This window comes from Mesoplodon mirus, assembly GCF_964341445.2.
Source record: "Mesoplodon mirus genome assembly, chromosome: 4".
Classification (NCBI taxonomy): domain Eukaryota; kingdom Metazoa; phylum Chordata; class Mammalia; order Artiodactyla; family Ziphiidae; genus Mesoplodon; species Mesoplodon mirus.
The window spans coordinates 814108-837885 of NC_138979.1; the positions used below are offsets into that span (position 1 = coordinate 814108).

Below are 23778 nucleotides of genomic sequence, written 5' to 3' on the forward strand. Positions count from 1 at the left end.
CTGCTGGGCCAAAGGCCAGGCTGAGCACTTTTGCCTTTAGTTCACAACCGACAGAAAATATTCAAGGTGGCTGGTCTGGGGGTAAGGAGAGGGCTAACGGGAGGTGACTACATTCTTACACATCCCTCTGGCTGCAGAGGCCCCTGGCTGGAGCCGGCCAGCATGGACAGGTGAGACCACTCCGATTACTGCAGGAATCCGGAGCAGGGGACAAGGGGCTGGCAGGCCGAGGTGACCCATCGTGTGTTGAGTAACTCGGTTCCGAAAAGGGTGCCAGAAGCTAGGAGGTGGCAGTGCGATGGCCAGCACGCTCACAGGGCCATCCTTCCGGGCGTCCTGTCGGACCCAGTGAGACAGGATGGCAGGCAGAGGTGCGATGGGGAACAGAGGTCTCCTTCTCCTGTTCCCCACTGTCTGCAGTCAGGGGGCAGCGGGTGAGACCCGGTGAGGTGACACAGCCATCACAGCCGTCCAGCTGGCTTTCAATGTTCTCAGCATTTTTTCCTCCAAACATGCCACTCATAGAGCAAGAGCCGTGAACCCTGCCAACGACTGTTTATTAATGATGACAGAGGGGCTGGCGCCCGGCGCAGAGCTTGGCTCAGAGATGCTCTTCATCTCTCAGGAGTAGAAATGGTAAAGGGTCAGAGCTCCAAGTGAGTGGCATAGAACCACGTAAGTCAAGCTAGTAAAATATATTGCTTTGCCTTCGGTTTATTTGTAAGCCAATTTTATGCTGATAATTCAGCACTCATAAACCTAGGGCTCAAGAGATGAGACCAGAAGCAAACTCCAAGGAAAAAGAGAAGATGCTGTTCCAGAAGAAAAAAGAAATTAGACTCAGATTGTTGGATTGCAGGCTTGCTAAGAATTTTTTTTTTTTTTTTTAAATCAGGAACGGGTAAGGAACAATTCAAGGATTCCCTACACATTCTTTTTAAACCACCATGGAACATTTACAGAAATTGATGATCTACTGGAATGTTGCTGCAATGATGAAAAATTTGTAGGAAATATAATAGTCTTTCTAAAAAGATTCAGAAGAATGAACTGAATAATTATGATAATTAATAAAAATATCTCAGTAAAGTGACTGGATACGAGGGTACCTGGATATTCAAAAATGAGTAACTCACCATACACTAAGAATAACAAATCAAAATATGTAATTTGAGAAAAGTTCCCATCCCATTACTGGCAAAATAATACTAGTAAAAATATCTATGAGTGAATCTCACAAGAAATGTGTTGTAAATATATGGGGGAAAAGCTATTAAGTTTTACTGAAGTATATAAAAGATTAAATAAATGAATGGTCATACCATGTTCCTGAATAGGATAATTCAATGTTATTAAAATTGCAATTTATCCAGAAATAATTTACAAATTCATGTAAGCCAACCAAAATCCAAACAGCATTTTTTAGATTTTTTAAAAAATTTGATTCTCAAGATGATCGGGAATGGAGAATATGTAAAAAGTAATTTAAAATATTTTAAGAAAACTCTCTGACCAATCAAATATTAAAATATACCAAAGCTACAGTAATTAAACAGCATGGGGACATCCAAATAAATCAATGTAACAGAGAAAGATCTGGAAACAAGCTCTTAAAAGTGAAATGACGAGCAGCCTCAGAAGCAGCGGATTAAAGCTCCACAATCAACTTGATGTACCCTGCATCTGTGGAATACATGAATAGACAACACATCATCCCAAATTGAGGAGCCCGGAGTCAGTGCTGTGCCTCTGAGGTGGGAGAGCCAACTTCAGGACACTGGTCCACAAGAGACCTCCCAGCTCCACATAATATCAAACGGCGAAAATCTTCCAGAGATCTCCATCTCAACACCAGCACCCAGCTTCACTCAACGACCAGCAGGCTACAGTGCTGGACACCCTAAGCCAAACAACTAGCAAGACAGGAACACAACACCACCCATTAGCAGAGAGGTGGCCTAAAATCATAAAAAGTCCACAGACACCCCAAAACACACCACCAGACGTGGACCTGCCCACCAGAAAGACAAGATCCAGCCTCATCCACCAGAACACAGGCACTAGTCCCCTCCACCAGGAAGCCTACACAACCCACTAAACCAACCTTAGCCACTGGAGACAGACACCAAAAACAACAGGAACTACGAACCTGCAGCCTGCAAAAAGGAGACCCCAAACACAGTAACATAAGCAAAATGAGAAGACAGAAAAACACACAGCAGGAGAAGGAGCAAGATAAAAACCCATCAGACCTAACAAATGAAGAGATAATAGGCACTCTACCTGAAAAAGAATTCAGAATAATGATGGTAAAGATGATCCAAGATTCTATTTCCCAGATCCAAAATCTTGGAAATAGAATAGACAAAATGCAAGAAACAGTTAACAAGGACCTAGAAGAACTAAAGATGAATCAAGCATCGATTAAAAACACAATACATGAAATGAAAAATACTGTAGATGGGATCAATAGCAGAATAACTGAGGCAGAAGAACGGATAAGTGAGGTGGAAGATAAAATAGTGGAAATAACTGCTGCAGAGCAAAATAAAGAAAAAAGAATGAAACGAACAGAGGACAGTCTCAGAGACCTCTGGGACAACATTAAACGCACCAACATTCGAATTATAGGGGTTCCAGAAGAAGAAGAGAAAAAGAAAGGGACTGAGAAAATATTTGAAGAGATTATAGTTGAAAACTTCCCTAATATGGGAAAGGAAATAGTTAATCAAGTCCAGGAGGCACAGAGAGTCCCATACAGAATAAATCCAAGGAGAAATACGCCAAGACACATATTAATCAAACTGTCAAAAATTAAACACAAAGAAATCATATTAAAAGCAGCAAGGCAAAAACAACAAATAACACACAAGGGAATCCCCATCAGGATAACAGCTGATCTCTCAGCAGAAACTCTACAAGCCAGAAGGGAGTGGCAGGACATACTTAAAGTGATGAAGGAGAAAAACCTGCAACCAAGATTACTCTACCCAGCAAGGATCTCATTCAGATTTGATGGAGAAATTAAAACGTTTACAGACAAGCAAAAGCTGAGAGAGTTCAGCACCACCAAACCAGCTTTACAACAAATGCTAAAGGAACTTCTCTAGGCAAGAAACACAACAGAAGTAAAAGACCTACAATAATGAACCCAAAACAATTAAGAAAATGGGAATAGGAACATACATATCGATAATTACCTTAAATGTAAATGGACTAAATGCTCCCACCAAAAGACACAGGGTGGCTGAATGGATACAAAAACAAGACCCATCTATATGCTGTCTACAAGAGACCCACTTCAGACCTAGAGACACATACAGACTGAAAGTAAGGGGATGGAAAAAGATATTCCATGCAAATGGAAACCAAAAGAAAGCTGGAGTAGCAATTCTCATATCAGACAAAATAGACTTTAAAATAAGGACTACTAGAAGAGACAAAGAAGGACACTACATAATGATCAAGGGATCGATCCAAGAAGAAGATATAACAATTGTAAATATTTATGCACCAAACATAGGAGCACCTCAATACATAAGGCAAATACTAACAGCCATAAAAGGAGAAATCGACAGTAACACACTCATAGTAGGGGACTTTAACACCCCACTTTCACCAATGGACAGATCATCCAAAATGAAAATAAATAAGGAAACACAAGCTTTAAATGATACATTAAACAAGATGGACTTAATTGATATTTATAGGACATTCCATCCAAAAACAACAGAATATACATTTTTCTCAAGTGCTCATGGAACATTCTCCAGGATAGATCATATCTTGGGTCACAAATCAAGCCTTGGTAAATTTAAGAAAATTGAAATTGTATCAAGTATCTTTTCCGACCACAATGCTATGAGACTAGATATCAATTACAGGAAAAGAGCTGTAAAAAATACAAACACATGGAGGCTAAACAATACACTACTTAATAACGAAGTGATCACTGAAGAAATCAAAGAGGAAATTAAAAAATACCTAGAAACAAATGACAATGGAGACACAACGACCCAAAACCTATGGGATGCAGCAAAAGCAGTTCTAAGAGGGAAGTTTATAGCAATACAATCCCACCTTAAGAAACAGGAAACATCTCGAATAAACAACCTAACCTTGCACCTAAAGCAATTAGAGAAAGAAGAACAAAAACATCCCAAAGTTAGCAGAAGGAAAGAAATCATAAAAATCAGATCAGAAATAAATGAAAAAGAAATGAAGGAAACGATAGCAAAGATCAATAAAACTAAAAGCTGGTTCTTTGAGAAGATAAACAAAATTGATAAACCATTAGCCAGACTCATCAAGAAAAAAAGGGAGAAGACTCAAATCAATAGAATTAGAAATGAAAAAGGAGAAGTAACAACTGACACTACAGAAATACAAAAGATCATGAGAGATTACTATAAGCAACTCTATGCCAATAAAATGGACAACCTGGAAGAAATGGACAAATTCTTAGAAATGCACAACCTGCCAAGACTGAATCAGGAAGAAATAGAAAATATGAACAGACCAATCACAAGCACTGAAATTGAAACTGTGATAAAAAATCTTCCAACAAACAAAAGCCCAGGACCAGATGGCTTCACAGGCGAATTCTATCAAGCATTTAGAGAAGAGCTAACACCTATCCTTCTGAAACTCTTCCAAAATATAGCAGAGGGAGGAACACTCCCAAACTCATTCTACGAGGCCACCATCACCTTGATACCAAAACCAGGCAAGGATGTCACAAAGAAAGAAAACTACAGGCCAATATCACTGATGAACATAGATGCAAAAATCCTCAACAAAATACTAGCAAACAGAATCCAACAGCACATTAAAAGGATCATACACCATGATCAAGTGGGGTTTATTCCAGGAATGCAAGGATTCTTCAATATACGCAAATCAATCAACGTGATACACCATATTAACAAATTGAAGGAGAAAAACCATATGATCATCTCAATAGATGCAGAGAAAGCTTTCGACAAAATTCAACACCCATTTATGATAAAAACCCTGCAGAAAGTAGGCATAGAGGGAACTTTCCTCAACATAATAAAGGCCATATATGACAAACCCACAGCCAGCATCGTCCTCAATGGTGAAAAACTGAAACCATTTCCACTAAGATCAGGAACTAGACAAGGTTGCCCACTCTCACCACTCTTATTCAACCTAGTTTTGGAAGTTTTAGCCACAGCAATCAGAGAAGAAAAGGAAATAAAAGGAATCCAAATTGGAAAAGAAGAAGTAAAGCTGTCACTGTTTGCAGATGACATGATACTATACATAGAGAATCCTAAAGATGCTACCAGAAAACTACTAGAGCTAATCAATGAATTTGGTAAAGTTGCAGGATACAAAATTAATGCACAGAAATCTCTGGCATTCCTATATACTGATGATGAAAAATCTGAAAGTGAAATCAAGGAAACACTCCCATTTACCATTGCAACAAAAAGAATAAAATATCTAGGAATAAACCTACCTAAGGAGACAAAAGACCTGTATGCAGAAAACTATAAGACACTGATGAAAGAAATTAAAGATGATACAAATAGATGGAGAGATGTACCATGTTCTTGGATTGGAAGAATCAACATTGTGAAAATGACTCTACTACCCAAAGCAATCTACAGGTTCAATGCAATCCCTATCAAACTACCACTGGCATTTTTCACAGAACTAGAACAAAAAATTTCACAATTTGTATGGAAACACAAAAGACCCCGAATAGCCAAAGCAATCTTGAGAACGAAAAATGGAGCTGGAGGAATCAGGCTCCCTGACTTCAGACTATACTACAAAGCTACAGTAATCAAGACAGTATGGTACTGGCACAAAAACAGAAAGATAGATCAATGGAACAGGATAGAAAGCCCAGAGTTAAACCCACGGACATATGGTCACCTTATCTTTGATAAAGGAGGCAGGAATGTACAGTGGAGAAAGGACAGTCTCTTCAATAAGTGGTGCTGGGAAAACTGGATAGGGACATGTAAAAGTATGAGATTAGATCATTCCCTAACACCATACACAAAAATAAGCTCAAAATGGATTAAAGACCTAAATATAAGGCCAGACACTATCAAACTCTTAGAGGAAAACATAGGCAGAACACTCTATGACATAAATCACAGCAAGATCCTTTTTGACCCACCTCCTAGAGAAATGGAAATAAAGACAAAAATAAACACATGGGACCTAATGAAACTTCAAAGCTTTTGCACAGCAAAGGAAACCATAAACAAGACCAAAAGACAACCCTCAGAATGGGAGAAAATATTTGCCAATGAAGCAACTGACAAAGGATTAATCTCCAAAATTTATAAGCAGCTCATGCAGCTCAATAACAAAAAAACAAACAACCCAATCCAAAAATGGGCAGAAGACCTAAATAGACATTTCTCCACAGAAGATATACAGACTGCCAACAAACACATGAAAGGATGCTCAACATCTTTACTCATTAGAGAAATGCAAATCAAAACTACAATGAGATATCATCTCACACCAGTCAGAATGGCCATCATCAAAAAATCTAGAAACAATAAATGCTGGAGAGGGTGTGGAAAAAAGGGAACACTCTTGCACTGCTGGTGGGAATGTGAATTGGTACAGCCGCTATGGAGAACGGTATGGAGGTTCCTTAAAAAACTACAAATAGAACTACCATATGACCCAGCAATCCCACTACTGGGCATATACCCTGAGAAAACCATAATTCAAAAAGAGACATGTACCAAAATGTTCATAGCAGCCCTATTTACAATAGCCCGGAGATGGAAACAACCTAAGTGTCCATCATCGGATGAATGGATAAAGAAGATGTGGCACATATATACAATGGAATATTACTCAGCCATAAAAAGAAATGAAATTGAGCTATTTGTAATGAGGTGGATAGACCTAGAGTCTGTCATACAGAGTGAAGTAAGTCAGAAAGAGAAAGACAAATACTGTATGCTAACACATATATATGGAATTTAAGAAAAAAAAATGTCATGAAGAACATAGGGGTAAGACAGGAATAAAGACACAGACCTACTAGAGAATGGACTTGAGGATATGGGGAGGGGGAAGGGTAAGCTGTGACAAAGTGAAAGAGCGGCATGGACATATATACACTACCAAACGTGAGGTAGATAGCTAGTGGGAAGCAGCCGCATAGCACAGGGAGATCAGCTCGGTACTTTGTGACCGCCTGGAGGGGTGGGATAGGGAGGGTGGGAGGGAGACGCAAAAGGGAGGGGATATGGAAACATATGTATATGTATAACTGATTAAATTTGTTATAAAGCAACAACAAAATAAAAAAATAAAAATAAAATAAAAAAAAAAAAAAAAAAAAAAAAAGTGAAATGACAATATTTGATAAAAGTAGCATCTCCAATCACTGGAGGAAAGAATGGGGGAGCCAGTCATCTGGCTTTGACATATGACAAGCAGAGAGGAATTATTTGCACATAAAAAACAAAGGATTAATTTGCATCAAGAATCAAAAGACAACCACATAGGAAAATAGGCAAGGTATACAATACAATGGCTACTTGACGTGTGAAAAAATTTATGAACCTCACTAGCAATGAGGACTAGGTAAATCCATATAAGATACATTTTCCCCCTATTAAACAAACAAACAAAAAAAGACTGCAGATTAGAATTTAGAACAGTTAATCTCAATCCTAGGTGAGCAACTTTAACACCCTGGAGAGATTTTAAAGACCATCAATGCCCAGACCCCATTCCAAACCAATTCAATTAAAACTTCCATGAATGGTACCTGGGCACCAAGGTCTTTGTTTTGTTTTTAAGAGCTGGGCTGATTTCACTCTGTATCCGAGGTTAAAACCTTTGGTGTGTTACTGATAAGAGTGTAAACTGATGCTTGCTTTCTGTAGGGAGTATCATAAAAATTTTTACATAAACCAAGCTTGGTTGATCACTTTTCACTATTTCTGTCTGAAATAAAAAAAAATTAATGCAGTAATTAGACTTTACTGTGCATATATTCTTTTTCTTTTTTAACACAGCTCTACTGAGGTATAATTGATTACAAAAATACTGCACATATTTGATGTACACAATTTGATGAGTGTGAACATATGCATGTACCTGTGAAACCAAGACCACAATCAAGACAATAAACATACCCCTCACCTCCCGAAGTTTCTTTATACCTCCCCCTTTTTGTCTGTTAATAACACTTAACGTGAGACCTGCCCTCTTAAATTTTTTAAGTGCACAAACAGCATTATTAACTGTAGGTGCTGTGTTGTATGGCAGATCTAGAGCTTATGCATCTTGCATGACTGAACTTTTATACCCACTGAACAACTGCCCGTTACAGCTATCAACATTCGAAATGTGCATGCTCTTTGATCCAAGCAATTCCACTTCAAAGAATCCATCCTACAGAAACAGTGTACATATCCAAAGCGTATGTAAAAATATTTGCTGCAGCACCGCTGTAATTACATGATTTGGGGGACAACCTAAAAACTTATCAATAAGGGAACTGCTAAATAAATTACTGATTTATGTATAATGAAATACTATGGAGCAATTAAAAGGAGTAAGGCTGATATGAAAGATCACCAAGACATAGCATTAAATACAAAAGGTACAATGTAGAATCACAGTCTGACTTCATTTTATGTATAAAAATCACATATGTGTTTGTATACAAACAAACATGTGGAAGGGGGCTTTCACTTTTATTCCTTTGCATGGCTTGAATAATTACAATGAGCATATGTTAATGCATTATGTTATAATACTTTAATATTTTAAACACAGAAGAGAGTAAAGGATGGACCAGAAGAGGAACATAAGCTTCCGCTACGCTCTGTGTGTCACAGAAATATCAGGAGGCCACAGCCAGCCAGACCAAGAGCTGGGTTAGGATCCACAGCCCTTGTCAGCAGGAATCTCAAAGGTCAGCGGACCAAAAAGGGACAAAGGATTTATAGATATATATAAAATGAAACATCATTTATACCAAATCTGGTACCTCTTACTCCTTGACCCTTATACTTAGAAATTCTTCAGCATGCAAACTTCTGTAACAGGACTTGAATATGTGTTTTTAAAACAAAAAGTAAAGCAGCCTAGTGCATTATATAAATTGGGAACTAGGCAAAGCTTCTTTTCTCTATTTAGCCTCTCAAATAAATTTGGGGGGAAGCATGCTTCGAGGAATAAAAACTATTTTTGTTGCAAATACATCAGGTGACAAGTTCCCTGAAAAGATCTATTACATTTTCAGATAATTACATTAAATTGCCTTAGATACCAACACTGCTTAGAGTCAGAAATCTTTTTTTTTTTTTTTTAATTTATTTTATTTTTTTGCTTTATAACAAATTTAATCAGTTATACATATACATATGTTTCCATATCCCCTCCCTTTTGCGTCTCCCTCCCACCCTCCCTATCCCACCCCTCCAGGCGGTCACAAAGTACCGAGCTGATCTCCCTGTGCTATGCGGCTGCTTCCCACTAGCTATCTACCTCACGTTTGGTAGTGTATATATGTCCATGCCGCTCTTTCACTTTGTCACAGCTTACCCTTCCCCCTCCCCATATCCTCAAGTCCATTCTCTAGTAGGTCTGTGTCTTTATTCCTGTCTTACCCCTATGTTCTTCATGACATTTTTTTTTCTTAAATTCCATATATATGTGTTAGCATACAGTATTTGTCTTTCTCTTTCTGACTTACTTCACTCTGTATGACAGACTCTAGGTCTATCCACCTCATTACAAATAGCTCAATTTCATTTCTTTTTATGGCTGAGTAATATTCCATTGTATATATGTGCCACATCTTCTTTATCCATTCATCCGATGATGGACACTTAGGTTGTTTCCATCTCCGGGCTATTGTAAATAGGGCTGCTATGAACATTTTGGTACATGTCTCTTTTTGAATTATGGTTTTCTCAGGGTATATGCCCAGTAGTGGGATTGCTGGGTCATATGGTAGTTCTATTTGTAGTTTTTTAAGGAACCTCCATACCGTTCTCCATAGCGGCTGTACCAATTCACATTCCCACCAGCAGTGCAAGAGTGTTCCCTTTTTTCCACACCCTCTCCAGCATTTATTGTTTCTAGATTTTTTGATGATGGCCATTCTGACTGGTGTGAGATGATATCTCATTGTAGTTTTGATTTGCATTTCTCTAATGAGTAAAGATGTTGAGCATCCTTTCATGTGTTTGTTGGCAGTCTGTATATCTTCTGTGGAGAAATGTCTATTTAGGTCTTCTGCCCATTTTTGGATTGGGTTGTTTGTTTTTTTGTTATTGAGCTGCATGAGCTGCTTATAAATTTTGGAGATTAATCCTTTGTCAGTTGCTTCATTGGCAAATATTTTCTCCCATTCTGAGGGTTGTCTTTTGGTCTTGTTTATGGTTTCCTTTGCTGTGCAAAAGCTTTGAAGTTTCATTAGGTCCCATGTGTTTATTTTTGTCTTTATTTCCACTTCTCTAGGAGGTGGGTCAAAAAGGATCTTGCTGTGATTTATGTCATAGAGTGTTCTGCCTATGTTTTCCTCTAAGAGTTTGATAGTGTCTGGCCTTACATTTAGGTCTTTAATCCATTTTGAGCTTATTTTTGTGTATGGTGTTAGGGAGTGATCTAATCTCATACTTTTACATGTCCCTATCCAGTTTTCCCAGCACCACTTATTGAAGAGACTGTCCTTTCTCCACTGTACATTCCTGCCTCCTTTATCAAAGATAAGGTGACCATATGTCCGTGGGTTTAACTCTGGGCTTTCTATCCTGTTCCATTGATCTATCTTTCTGTTTTTGTGCCAGTACCATACTGTCTTGATTACTGTAGTGATGTAGTTAATGAGTAGCTAGACAGCAGTGAGAAGGCTCTAATTATGCTCTAGCTGGACTAGTTAATAGTATGTGTCCATGAATAAGTGAATGGAGTTAAAGCTTAACAGCCCTTCCCAGAGATTTTTCATATTGTCATTTTTCAGTAGTTAAGTTGATGTGGTTGTATAATGCTGGCTAGGGGAGGTATACACTGTTACGATTCAATAGTGTATTTATCATAATCATCTAATTATCTTTGCTTTTTCTCTACTTCTCTTTATTTATGATAGCCAAGAGGCAAAGTGAGTTTAAAGCTCAGAACTGAAAACAAGTTACCGTTTTATTTGTAGAGCATGGATGCCCCTTTGGAGATGAGGCCCTCCATCACTCCCACCATCTCCTCTGTAATAAAAATAAAAGAGGACTAACCCTTTCTTAGTGGGCATTATAAACATACAAGTCACACACATCTGAATAAGTAAAATTCTTCTTTAAGAAAATGTAAGTGCAGACTCTACTGAGTAGAAATTTCATTAGAAGATGGAATTTAAATATCTTCTGATTAGTAACAGGTAATTTTTTTTCAGTACAAAAGTCCTTCTACTCTTTTTGTCTTAGAGACTATTTTTAAAATTAACTACATCACTACAGTAATCAAGACAGTATGGTACTGGCACAAAAACAGAAATATAGATCAATGGAACAGAATAGAAAGCCCAGAGATAAACCCACGCACATATGGTCACCTTATCTTTGATAAAGGAGGCAGGAATGTACAGTGGAGAAAGGACAGCCTCTTCAATAAGTGGGGCTGGGAAAACTGGACAGGGACATGTAAAAGTATGAAATTAGATCACTCCCTAACACCATACACAAAAATAAGCTCAAAATGGATTAAAGACCTAAATGTAAGGCCAGACACTATCAAACTCTTAGAGGAAAACATAGGCAGAACACTCTATGACATAAATCACAGCAAGATCCTTTTTGACCCACCTCCTAGAGAAATGGAAATAAAGACAAAAATAAACACATGGGACCTAATGAAACTTCAAAGCTTTTGCACAGCAAAGGAAACCATAAACAAGATGAAAAGACAACCCTCAGAATGGGAGAAAATATTTGCAAATGAAGCAACTGACAAAGGATTAATCTCCAAAATTTACAAGCAGCTCATGCAGCTCAATAACAAAAAAACAAACAACCCAATCCAAAAATGGGCAGAAGACCTAAATAGACATTTCTCCAAAGAAGATATACAGATTGCCAACAAACACGTGAAAGAATGCTCTACATCATTAATCATTAGAGAAATGCAAATCAAAACTACAATGAGATATCATCTCACACCAGTCAGAATGGCCATCATCAAAAAAATCTAAAAACAATAAATGCTGGAGAGGGTGTAGAGAAAAGGGAACACTCTTTCACTGCTGGTGGGAATGTGAATTGGTACAGCCACTATGGAGAACAGTATGGAGGTTCCTTAAAAAACGACAAATAGAACTACCATATGACCCAGCAATCCCACTACTGGGCATATACCCTGAGAAAACCATAATTCAAAAAGAGACATGTACCAAAATGTTCATAGCAGCCCTATTTACAATAGCCCGGAGATGGAAACAACCTAAGTGTCCATCATCGGATGAATGGATAAAGAAGATGTGGCACACAGATACAATGGAATATTACTCAGCCATAAAAAGAAGCGAATTGAGTTGTTTGTAGTGAGGTGGATGGACCTAGAGTCTGTCATACAGAGTGAAGTAAGTCAGAAAGAGAAAGACAAATACCGTATGCTAACACATATATATGGAATCTAAGAAAAAAAAGGTCATGAAGAACCTAGGGGCAAGACAGGAATAAACACACAGACCTAATAGAGAATAGACTTGAGGCTATGGGGAGGGGGAAGGGTAAGCTGTGACAAAGTGAGAGAGTGGCATGGACATATATACACTACCAAACGTAAGGTAGATAGCTAGTGGGAAGCAGCCGCGTAGCACAGGGAGATCAGCTCGGTGCTCTGTGACCACCTACCTAGAGGGGTGGGATAGGAAGGGTGGGAGGGAGGGAGACGCAAGAGGGAAGAGATATGGGGACATGTGTATATGTATAAGTGATTCACTTTGGTATAAAGCAGAAACTAACACACCATTGTAAAAACAAAATTGACTACATCAGTGTAACAACATATGTATTAACTTAAAGGCTGTTTCTCAGGAAAGTGGTTCTCATTTTTCTTCTTAACTAGTGGAGTTCCTCTGGCTGCACAAGCAGTAACCAGTGTTTTCCATTTTTGAAAGGTTCTTCTTAACAATCACGGCACTCCCATACATTTCTCCATCTCTTTACGTAAACGCCCAGTGCACTCTGCTACCGCCTCCCCAAACTGAACGCTGACTTCCTGTGTGAAGAAGTGCTCCATGTGTAACGAGCCTCTGACTCAAACAGGAGAGAAAACAGGAATGTTCAGCAGTGAGGCCTTCAGGCCCCCTGGGCACTGAATTTCCGGACAGAGGGACGAGCAATAAGCAGAGGCCCCTGGATGCCTTCCCGGCGCACAGCCACCTTCTGTGTGGCCTGGAGCGAAGTATTTCTCAGCTTTCCCACCAACGAACAGGGATCACACGACCTGCCACTCCACACCCCAAACCCACGTAATGGGAAAGCAATTAATTAACTGTAGTTGATTGCAAAGTACATCAAATTCCTCTGATGAAAAACCATATAACTCCCAACTGCCACTTAGAAGAACCCCTTAACCAATTAAGGTCGCGTGCGAGTGTGCGTGTGCGTTTTAATCAGTTCGTGGAAGATCACGAAGGAACCGAGCCCCACAAAAGCAGTCTTTTTTTTTTTTTTTTTTTTTTTTTTTTGCGGTACGCGGGCCTCTCACTGCTGTGGCCTCTCCCGTTGTGGAGCACAGGCTCCGGACGCACAGGCTCAGCGGCCATGGCTCACGGGCCCAGTTGCTCCACGGCGTGTGGGATCTTCCCGGACCGGGGCACGAACCCGTGTCCCCTGCATCAGCAGGCAGACTCTCAACCACTGCGCCACCAGGGAAGCCCCAAAAGCAGTCTTAAACAAAGGTTTTCAAGTCTGAAAATGTCTTTGCCAAGACTGCCCTTCCAGAGAGGAAATCCAAAACATTCCAGAAAGGGAGCCTGGAAAGTCTCTTCAGAAGCCTCCGGGGATTCCTGATGTGACTGTCTTCTAGATGTCACTCTGAAGTAGAGCCCTGTCACTGCTGAGCTGGGGGCACCATCAAACACCTTCACTTCTCATGGCCTGAGATTCTGAGTTTGTGGATACATAACAGAAGAAGTACTAGCAAGGTCCCTGGCTCACGTGAAAGGTGAAATCAACACAGGTTTGATCACACAGTATAAATTAGTGAGGCACCACCCCTCACCAACACATGGTGGATGGGGGGGAGAGGATTAATATGTGATGCCCCTGCCACCGTGATCATAAGCTGTCACTCTGAGCAGTCCACGCCCACCACTCTCCACTCACTGACCTGTGTTCAGATGACATCATCACTCATCTAGAACTTGAAAACAAAGTTTGCCCCAGTATCATACTCCAGGCTGATACCACATTTCCGAACTTACATTAAAAACCCCATCTTGGGCTTCCCTGGTGGCGCAGTGGTTGAGAGTCCGCCTGCCGATGCAGGGGACACGGGTTCGTGCCCTGGTCCGGGAAGATCCCACATACCGCGGAACAGCTGGGCCCGTGAGCCATGGCCCCTGAGCCTGTGTGTCCGGAGCCTGTGCTCCACAACAGGAGAGGCCACAATAGTGAGAGAGAGGCCCGCGTACCGCAAAAAAAAAAAAAAAAAAAAAAAAAAAAAGCCCATCTTTCCCCAGTCTTCATACCTGGCCTTCCCAGTGCTAGCGTGTAGGAACATTCAGTTGGAGGGAAAATTACTTTAAAAGTAAACGTTTTTCTCTTTTTGCTTACAACTTTCCTATTTATCTTCCTTTAATTAATCTTTTTAATCCATTAACTGGTTGCATAAAATTACCAAATAAGATGTTACTTTCTTTAAGATTAAGAAAAAAAAGGCGAATGAAACAATCTACTTATAAGATGGCAAAATAATATTTAAAGAAAGACTGCCCATTTAACATAAATATTCTGATCCATAAACACTGCCTTAGTTGTATGTGTTAACTCAAGTGAGAGACAGCTACTTTCTGATTAGCTTTTAAGAGGTCACATTCAATCATGAATTAAAAAAACACGAACATGCCCACCTGCTCCACACTCGTTCCTAAGCCTTTCATTCCTCTGGGTCCCAAAATGATAGCCCCATTTCTAATGAATAATTGGAGCTTCAATCCTTTATTTCCAACTATTGTACAGGCCTTTCTATTTGGACATTTCACTGTCTTCAAACTTAAGCTGCCCCAAACCAGGCCGCCCTCGCAAACTGGCCGGTCTTCTCTCTTGGCCATTTCTTGGCTGCTCCCAAGGACACTTGCCCTATTCCAAGTCCCCAACACACTCTATCAGGGCAACACGTCACTGGCTTCTGGTCTTCTCACTGGGATTCATTTGGCAAACCACCTGCTGCTGAACTCAGCTTTCTAAATGAATGCTTTCACCTTCCTGCTTCCCCAGGTGAGGTGGTGGTACACCTGGGGAAGTGGTCCCAGGGATGAACCCTGGATTCCTCCATTACTGCAGCAAGTACTCAGGAATAAGCCCAGCCGAACGAGGCACTTGTGAGTAGGGGCAGACGTCTCCAAACCCACTTGCTGACATTATCCCAGCTGAGCCTGGAGCCGACGGTGCAGATAGCTTATCCTCAAGTAACAGCCCTAAGAAATGCCTAGAGGGGAGATAAAGCATGATTCTAGCCTCAGCCTCTGAGATCCCTTCGGACTGCCTGAAAGCTAACCAACCATTTTCTAGTCTCCTCGATTTTCTCTTGGATTTCCTGATCCTATAGTATTAAATTCCATACGCAATCTACCTTCAAACCACATAGAAATGGATTCCAGCAGGCTTTCAACTATGGGTCCAGAAATTCATTCTTCAGTTTAAGGATACTTACACTAAGGCGCATGAAATGCAGATCTACTTGTAATTATGACCTTTCAACATTTTATCTTGTGTTACTAAGGAGTACCTAGTTACATTAATATTAGAATACTTGTGATGAAGAAAGCCACCATTTCCAAACAACAAAAAATCCTCCAACTCTCCTCCTATTTCACAAAGGGGTTCTCTACGTTTCTGATTCAGAAGTGAGTGAAACTTACTGTATTTTTAGAGAGACTCACAGTATTAGTGTGGGGTGAACGCCTTAACAACTGTGTCGCCCAATCGCTGGGATGGATACAAAGCTAAATATTTTCATTGCAAGATTTTGAAGCAACCATGGACAGGGGAGAAAATAATATTCACATGAAGCGGGCAAATGCAGCAAGGAAACAGTATGTCTACAAGGAGAAGGGGGGCAGGAGAAGGAGGGGAAAGGGGAGGGAGAGAAGGTGGGGAAAGACATCAGCAGCAGAGGGAACAGAACGACTCAGGCTCAGAGGAAGGAAAAGCTGTTCGGAAGGACCTGAGAGCGAAGGGCAGCCTGGCCCCTCGGGAGCCTCGTTCTGTCACCGTCCCTCCTGAGCGGAGGATGGACAGTCCTGTGTTTACTAGGAAGACACCCTGCAAGACACAGAAATGAGTTTAGTACGGTCTCTCCACTCAGGGAGTAGCTGATAAGACAGACAAGCTGTACTGTGAAAAGGAGCAGAAGGTAAGCGCAGAGGGCAGCAGAGTAAGGAGTTTAATACTTCATTCAGAATTAGGGTACGGAGTCACCGGCTGTGTGGGGAAACAGAGGTTGGAAGGTTGGTGAGTAAAAATGCAGAGTGCCCATTAGTTTAAAAATTAAATTGTATTCTACGACTCCAGATTAAAAGCATATATACAGATGCAAAACTTGCAGGTTGAAATGAACGTATGTCCAAGCCAAATAATTGAAGACTAAGTCCCTTTATGGCATGCCAAGACCTGAGCTCATAGCTCTGGATAAATACTAAGCTGTGTCATTCATCGACTTGTTTGGGTATTAATGAACGCATCAAAATTTTTCAACAATCACAGACATCGCTGCACTTGGAAAATGGTAAGTGGAGAGTCAGGTCAACGTGGACATTTCTCTGCTGGTTGAAATCTACATTTAAGGCATAATTTTGTAAATTACAACGTCAGGTGTATTACTTTGAGATTACCTAGAGACATTCAATTTTGCATTTCATAGACTTTCCGTATCCTTTTGTGTCTCCAGAGAAAAACATTTATCTGTGTTGAAAATCCTGACATCATTTGTAGATATACTTTTTCTTTCATTGGCTATGTTAAGAATATTTACCTGTGGGAACTATAATAATTCCAAGCGATTTGCTGTCTGGCCCAAAGTATCACATTTGCACAAGATTTACTGATGGGTAAACTTGTGCAAGCTTGAGTAGCACTTCATCAATACATGCTTTCCTCAGCTGTTTTGGGACAGCAACAGTGCAGCCCTTTTTGACCCACTATCATACAGATTTATCCTAAATAGCTGAAAAACGCAAGCCCGTGATTCAATAATGAGACTACCACGAGACACTCTTAGCCGTGTCCACCGAGAGGGTATTGTGGAGAACGCTGCGTGCCACCTACTCACTGTCTGCCCCATTAAGTCCTCGGGGAGGAAATTCTTCCTGCTCGTAGCACCAGGATCAGTTACACTCACTGGCAAGTGGGCTGTGTTTACCTTACTGTGGAAAGAGTCCCTCACTGTATTAACTCGCTGTCCTTCTGCCTTTTACTGCTTGCTAGAATCTTAAAGCAAAAGCTGAGGACCACCTTTGTGGGTGGTAAAGACTCCCCACCTTACCTGTCTATAATAACAATAGCAACAGAAACAATTACCACTGCCAACAGGTGCTGAGCCCCTGGTGCTACAGCACTTACGTGCGTCAGGTTTCATTGAATATTCATAATAATCCTAAAATGCGGGCTCTTTTATTTTGCCATCTTGACCAATGAGGAAACCAAAGCTTACAGAGGTCCGCCAGCACCCCAAGGCCGCTGAGCCAGTGGGTGGCAGAAACCCGACTCAGCTGAAGTCTTTCTGACATTGAAGGTTGTGCCTCTAACTGCTCCATTATTCTGCCTTCTGGCCTGGCTGATGCCTCTGCCCCCTCTGGCTCTTTATTTCCTTTTACTAATGAAATAAAGTTCATAGACCAAAATTCTTTGCGTCAACACCAGGGCTCTTCCAAATCTTCTTCCAAAGGCCATGTCTGAGCCCCAGTGCCTGTCTGGCTCAAGGACTGGATGACAGAGATCTCTGCTGCCAGTTTTTCCCCAGAGGACATGCTCTTCATGAGTAGAGGCTATGGGCAGCCCTGTGGCTCGGGAAAGGTCAGGTGGGTCTCCTGAGTCTGGACATTGCTGCCGTGTGTGCTGGGCTGGCTGCTGCGCTGACTGGGTGGTTTGTGCACAAGGACTCCTGCCAAGGCAGGGGCAGGATCACAGGGATGGAATGCCAGCCTATACTCTACACGAGTGTTTCCAAATTCTGGCAGATATGAATCTTCCAGATTCCAGAATGAGAAACTGGAATTCCCAGAAATTCTCAGGAATTCCTGAAATCATGTTATTTCATATTTGTTCCTAAATTTTATTTACATGTTACTAAATAATAATGATGACCATAACAGTAAATTATGTCCATAATAAACAACAAACCATTTATTTATGGTAGACATGCTAAAAATTTCAGAGGTTTTCTGTAAAAAAAAAAAAAAAAAAAAAAAACTATATATTGCAATAACATGTAAAAATGATCTCCACCTGTTATCTGGTAACAGAAAACATTAGAACATTAACACAAAATAAATGCTAGGGGCTTCCCTGGTGGCGCAGTGGTTCAGAGCCCACCTGCCGATGCAGGGGACACGGGTTCGTGCCCCAGTCCGGGAAGATCCCACATGCCGCAGAGCGGCTGGGCCCGTGAGCCATGGCCGCTGAGCCTGCGCGTCCGGAGCCTGTGCTCCGCAACGGGAGAGGCCACAACAGTGAGAGGCCCACGTAATGCAAAAAAAAAAAAAAAGCTAAATAAAAGCCATTTCAAAAATTGAAAGATGACATTAAAATATTTATCATTTATAAGATATTCTTAAAATACAATTTTAAAATACACAAAGCATTAATTGTCCTATCCAATAGTCTTGATTTTCGTTTCAGGACAAATATGCCAGATGTTAAAATTTTTTTCTTTCATTTTACATTGACATTGGTCAAATTGTTGACAGGCTTCCAAAAGCATATCCAAGTTAGGCGTTAGAGTTTGCATCATATATGCTCATTTCCTTTTTTAATGATGAAAATATTTTATCTGCCTGCCCTGATTCTGGTTGGGCCATTGAGGTCTATGCTGTTTTTGCTAATTAAGATTTTAGATCACTTTCTGGTTTCATGATGCAGTGTTGCACAACCCACATTCACATCTTCCTCTCTTTGCATTTCTTATGTTAAATTACTTGGAAAGAACAAATTGTAATACATAATATATACAATATAGTGAATATTCAAACACAAAACAGTGCCCAGGTACATCCAAATGACATACCATTCAGATCTCCTAGCAAGCTCACCAAGGCTACAGAGAATCTACAGGTCAAAATTTCAAATCTAACGACTTACTCTGCTTTACAAATTGGTTATTTCTTAGAACACCACTAATAGGACTTGTATGAAGTATATGATGCATATTAGCAGATCATTTATTTTTGCAAGAATGACTTGCACATACACATTACTTAGAGCACGGCAACAGCTACAAGTGAGGCTGACCACCTAGGCTGTGACCACTTTACTCTTACTGGGTCCCGTCCTGATGCCTGGAAATGTCTACCTTCACCTTTGATTCTGCTGCCAGAATTTTCTTTTTTTAAAAACTTTATTGAGGGATAACTGGCAAATATAATTGTATCTGATGTGTACAATGTGCGGATTTGATACCCACGTACACTGTGGAATGATTACCGAGATAATCAACTGGTCTTGCTCTCCATGATGTCAGTAGATTCCTCTGAACCGGTAATGTCTTCAGGAAGATTATTAAATTTGAATTGTCAAATTTTAATTCTAACTTCCCGTTTTCCCAATTTCTTGACTAATTTTTCTTGGGATTCAGGATTCAGGAAAACATAAAAACCTTTTTCTGAGAAGTGCTGAGAACTGCCACTGAGACTGTGTCCACCAGGCAAGCAGGCATATTTTTCTTTTAGGAAAAGCTTTTTTGGCTTACTTATACCTGCCAGACTGTCCACGCAGAGGGCCTTTGCTGAATTCACCAAAATGTGCATATAGGCTAGTTCACCTGTCAGCTTGGGATGACCTCAGAGGCACAGGAAAAGCACCCTTTAGCAATTTAGGAGTCACATAAATATCTTGAACTATGCAAAGCTTAGCAAATGCAGGAGGACAAGATGAGGTAAGTCAAAATGTTGTTTTCACAAGTACTTCCGGGCTATCGCTTTAGACCTGGCCTCGCCATTTATCAATATCCACTATCCAATATCAGAAATGAATATTAATCTGGGCTTGGGTAAATCATTTTCCTTGCCCCACCCCACATTCAAGGACTTAAATACTGATACCCTGTTATATGGGCCATTTATTTATTTATGATTATAAAATGTTTTCACACATGGGCTATTACTTGAGAGTAATGGAAATGGACCAGTACATATTTTAAGCACCTACAATGTATCAGACACCACACCACATGCTTCAAATGTGCTTTCTCAGTCCTTAAAATAATCCTGTAGTGGGTATTACTAATTTCACTCCACGGGTTGGGAAAATTAAGGCTCAAAACCATAACTTTTCAACAGTCACATTGCTAGTAAGTGACACAACCTAGAATTTAGTCTAAGTCCAACTCCAAGACTCCTTGCTCCTTCCACCGCATCATACTGCAGATCATAAAATGGTGGCAAGTCACAATATCTGACGGCTGCCATGGCCCGCTGCCCGCTCCGCAGCTAGGGGAGAGGGCTGGTACCTGGCAGCCCAGCTGCTCCATGAGGACTAACCTCACTGTCCTCAGGGTAATAGGACCTTCCCCTGTGCACACTTAAGTAGTAACAGGGATACTTACTACCCTTACTTGAAAGAAATATACAGTCAACTTGGAAGCAGAACATACATTTTTAGGAAAACATTTTAAATAAACATTGCAAACAGAGTACAAAAGGTTTCTCTCTCACCTTCAAATATTTCACCAGGTTCTGAATTTGCCAGTATTCTGACGGCAAATCTCCATTTGCTTCCTGAAGGTAGTCAGGTGGTTCTTCATCGTCCTCACTCTCGGAGGAGCTCTCACTAATAATTTCCTCAATCTTTTCAGCACTCTTACTAAGAACAACAACAATGTATGATAAGTATGCTTATGCTACAGTATGGACATGGTTATAATGTTACTATTTCAGCAACATGTACATAAGCAATGGATAAGGTACCAACACCTTCTGAGTTCTGGAAGATCTTTGTTAATATCTATATGAGGAGGTGAGTAAACACGTCTCTGTAGCAGATGCATTTCAGAATTTTTGCTATGGGTGCAATAATAATAAAGAACATAGCAAGAAATGCAAGGGTATTAGGTAAATGACTGAAGACTGCAACTTGTCATAGCAGTTGAATAACTTAACATGTGGTTATTTCTATGTACATTTCTTTTATTTACTTACTTAAAATTGAATACTATTAAAAATTCAGTGCTCCAGCCACACTGGCCACATTGCAAGTGCTCAATAATCATAGCTAGCTAGTGGCTACCGTACAGGACAGCTCAGAAATAAACCATTTCTATTACTGCAGAAAGTTCAGTTGGGCAGTGCTGCCAGTGCCCCAAAGGGAAGGCATTTATTCCCTTACCAAAGAGAGTTCACTTTATTCCTCACTGCTCTAGGGGCTTCTAACTCAAAATCAAGGTCACAGACACAGGCTAGTTCACTCAAGCCCTTGGGAACATAGTGAATCCATCCTTATCTTCTTTCTTTCTCTCCCTCCTTTTCTCTCTCCATCCCCCCAGGTGCTCTCTTCCATACAACTCCTTCCTAGTCTTTTCCATTTGGAAGCATAGTAGGAGGATGGGTAATTGTCAAGTTTCATTATTTTTAAGGTTCTACCATTCTCTTAATTTCTCAAAGGTTTTTCAGCACAGAGAGCTCCAACTCTTGTACTTTCACAAGTGCAGAATGGGGTTTCCCTGGTGGCGCAGTGGTTGAGAGTCCGCCTGCCAATGCAGGGGACACGGGTTCGTGCCCCGGTCTGGGAAGATCCCACATGCCGTGGAGCGGCTGGGCCCGTGAGCCATGGCTGCTGAGCCTGTGCATCCGGAGCCTGTGCTCCGCAACAGGAGAGGCCACAACAGTGAGAGGCCCGCGTACCACAAAAAAAAAAAAAAAAAAGTGCAGAATGGTGCACCTGTGCTCTCTGGACCACAGTGGGGGGAAACCCTGAACTGAAGTGCCTGGAGCTGAGTTTCAGTTTTATGTAGCCTCTTGCCCAAAAGATGTCAGGAAACCTGCATTGGTTAAAGAGGAAAATCTGGTAGATCAGGTCTACCTAAAAATGAAGTAAAGCCCAATGTTCACTGCAGCATTATTTACAATAGCCAAGACATGGAAGCAACCTAAGTGTCCATGGACAGATGAATGGATAAAGAAGACATGATACATACATACAATGTAATATTAGTCATAAAAATAGAAGGAAATCCTGCCATTGGTGACAACCTGGGTGGACCTGGAGGGTATTATGCTAAGTGAAATCAGTCAGAGAAAGACAAATATTGTATGATTTCATTTATACGTGGAATCTAAAAATAAAAAACAAAAACAAAACAACAAGCAAACTCATACAAATCAGACTTGTGGTTACCAGAGGTGGAGGGAGGGAAATTGGGGGAAGGTGGTCAAATGCTACACACAGGTATCTGATAAGTAAGTGCTGGGGATGTGGTGTACGAAGAGATGACTACGCTAACACTGCTGTGTGGTGTATCTGAAAGTCGCTTAGAGAGTAAGTCTGAGGGTCCTCATCACAAGAAACAGAGTTATTTGCAACAACATAAGGGGATGTAAATTAACTGAGCCTATTGCAGTCATTTCACAATACACGTATGTCAAGTCATAGGGTGCACCATAAGCTTATACGGAGCTGTATGTCAATTACATCTCAATAAAACTGAAAAAAGCCACACACACACACACAAAGATATATCAGGTTTTTCTGTACATAGCTAAAGCAATGCAGAAAGAGAACTACATGGCACTAAAGGCCTACATAAGAAAAGAGAAGTCTCAATTCAGTCATCTAAACTCACATCTAAAGAAACTAGAAAAAGAAGAGCAAAACAACCCCAAAGAAAACAGAGAAAAGGAAATAATAAAGAGAAGAAATCAATAAAATTGAAAACAGAAAAACAACTTGAAAAATCTGTAAAAAACAAAAAACTGCTCGATGAAAAGATCAGTAAAACTGACAAAGCTCTAGCAAGACTGACAAAAAAAGAGAAGACACAAATTTCCAGTACCAGAAATGAATGAAACGTAGCATATCACTACAGATCCTGCTGACAACAAAAGGATAATAACAGAAAACTATGAACAACTGAACATTAATTTGACAATTTAGATAAAATGGACCAACTCCTTTAAAGGTACAAACTACCGTAACTTAACCAATATGAAGCACATAATTTGAACAGCACTACAACTATTAATGGAATTAATTCATAATTTAAACACTCATAGCAAAAGTCTCCAGTTCCAGATGATTTCACTGGAGAATTTTAACAGGCACAGAAGTACTAACACCAATTTTATACCATCTCTTCTAGAAAACAGAAGAGAAGGGAACTCATGTT

General features: G+C 40.3%; 1 protein-coding gene across 6 annotated transcripts in view; it reads right to left on the bottom strand.

Annotated features, from left to right (window-relative positions):
• Window positions 1-23778, bottom strand: part of ODAD2 (outer dynein arm docking complex subunit 2) — a 240839-nt gene that overhangs the window by 123622 nt on the left and 93439 nt on the right. For all 6 annotated transcript variants that reach the window (XM_082618220.1, XM_082618221.1, XM_082618223.1 and 3 more), the window contains one exon: window positions 21113-21260. In XM_082618220.1, the coding sequence (XP_082474346.1) occupies window positions 21113-21260 (148 nt within the window). The remainder of the gene's footprint in view (window positions 1-21112; window positions 21261-23778) is intronic.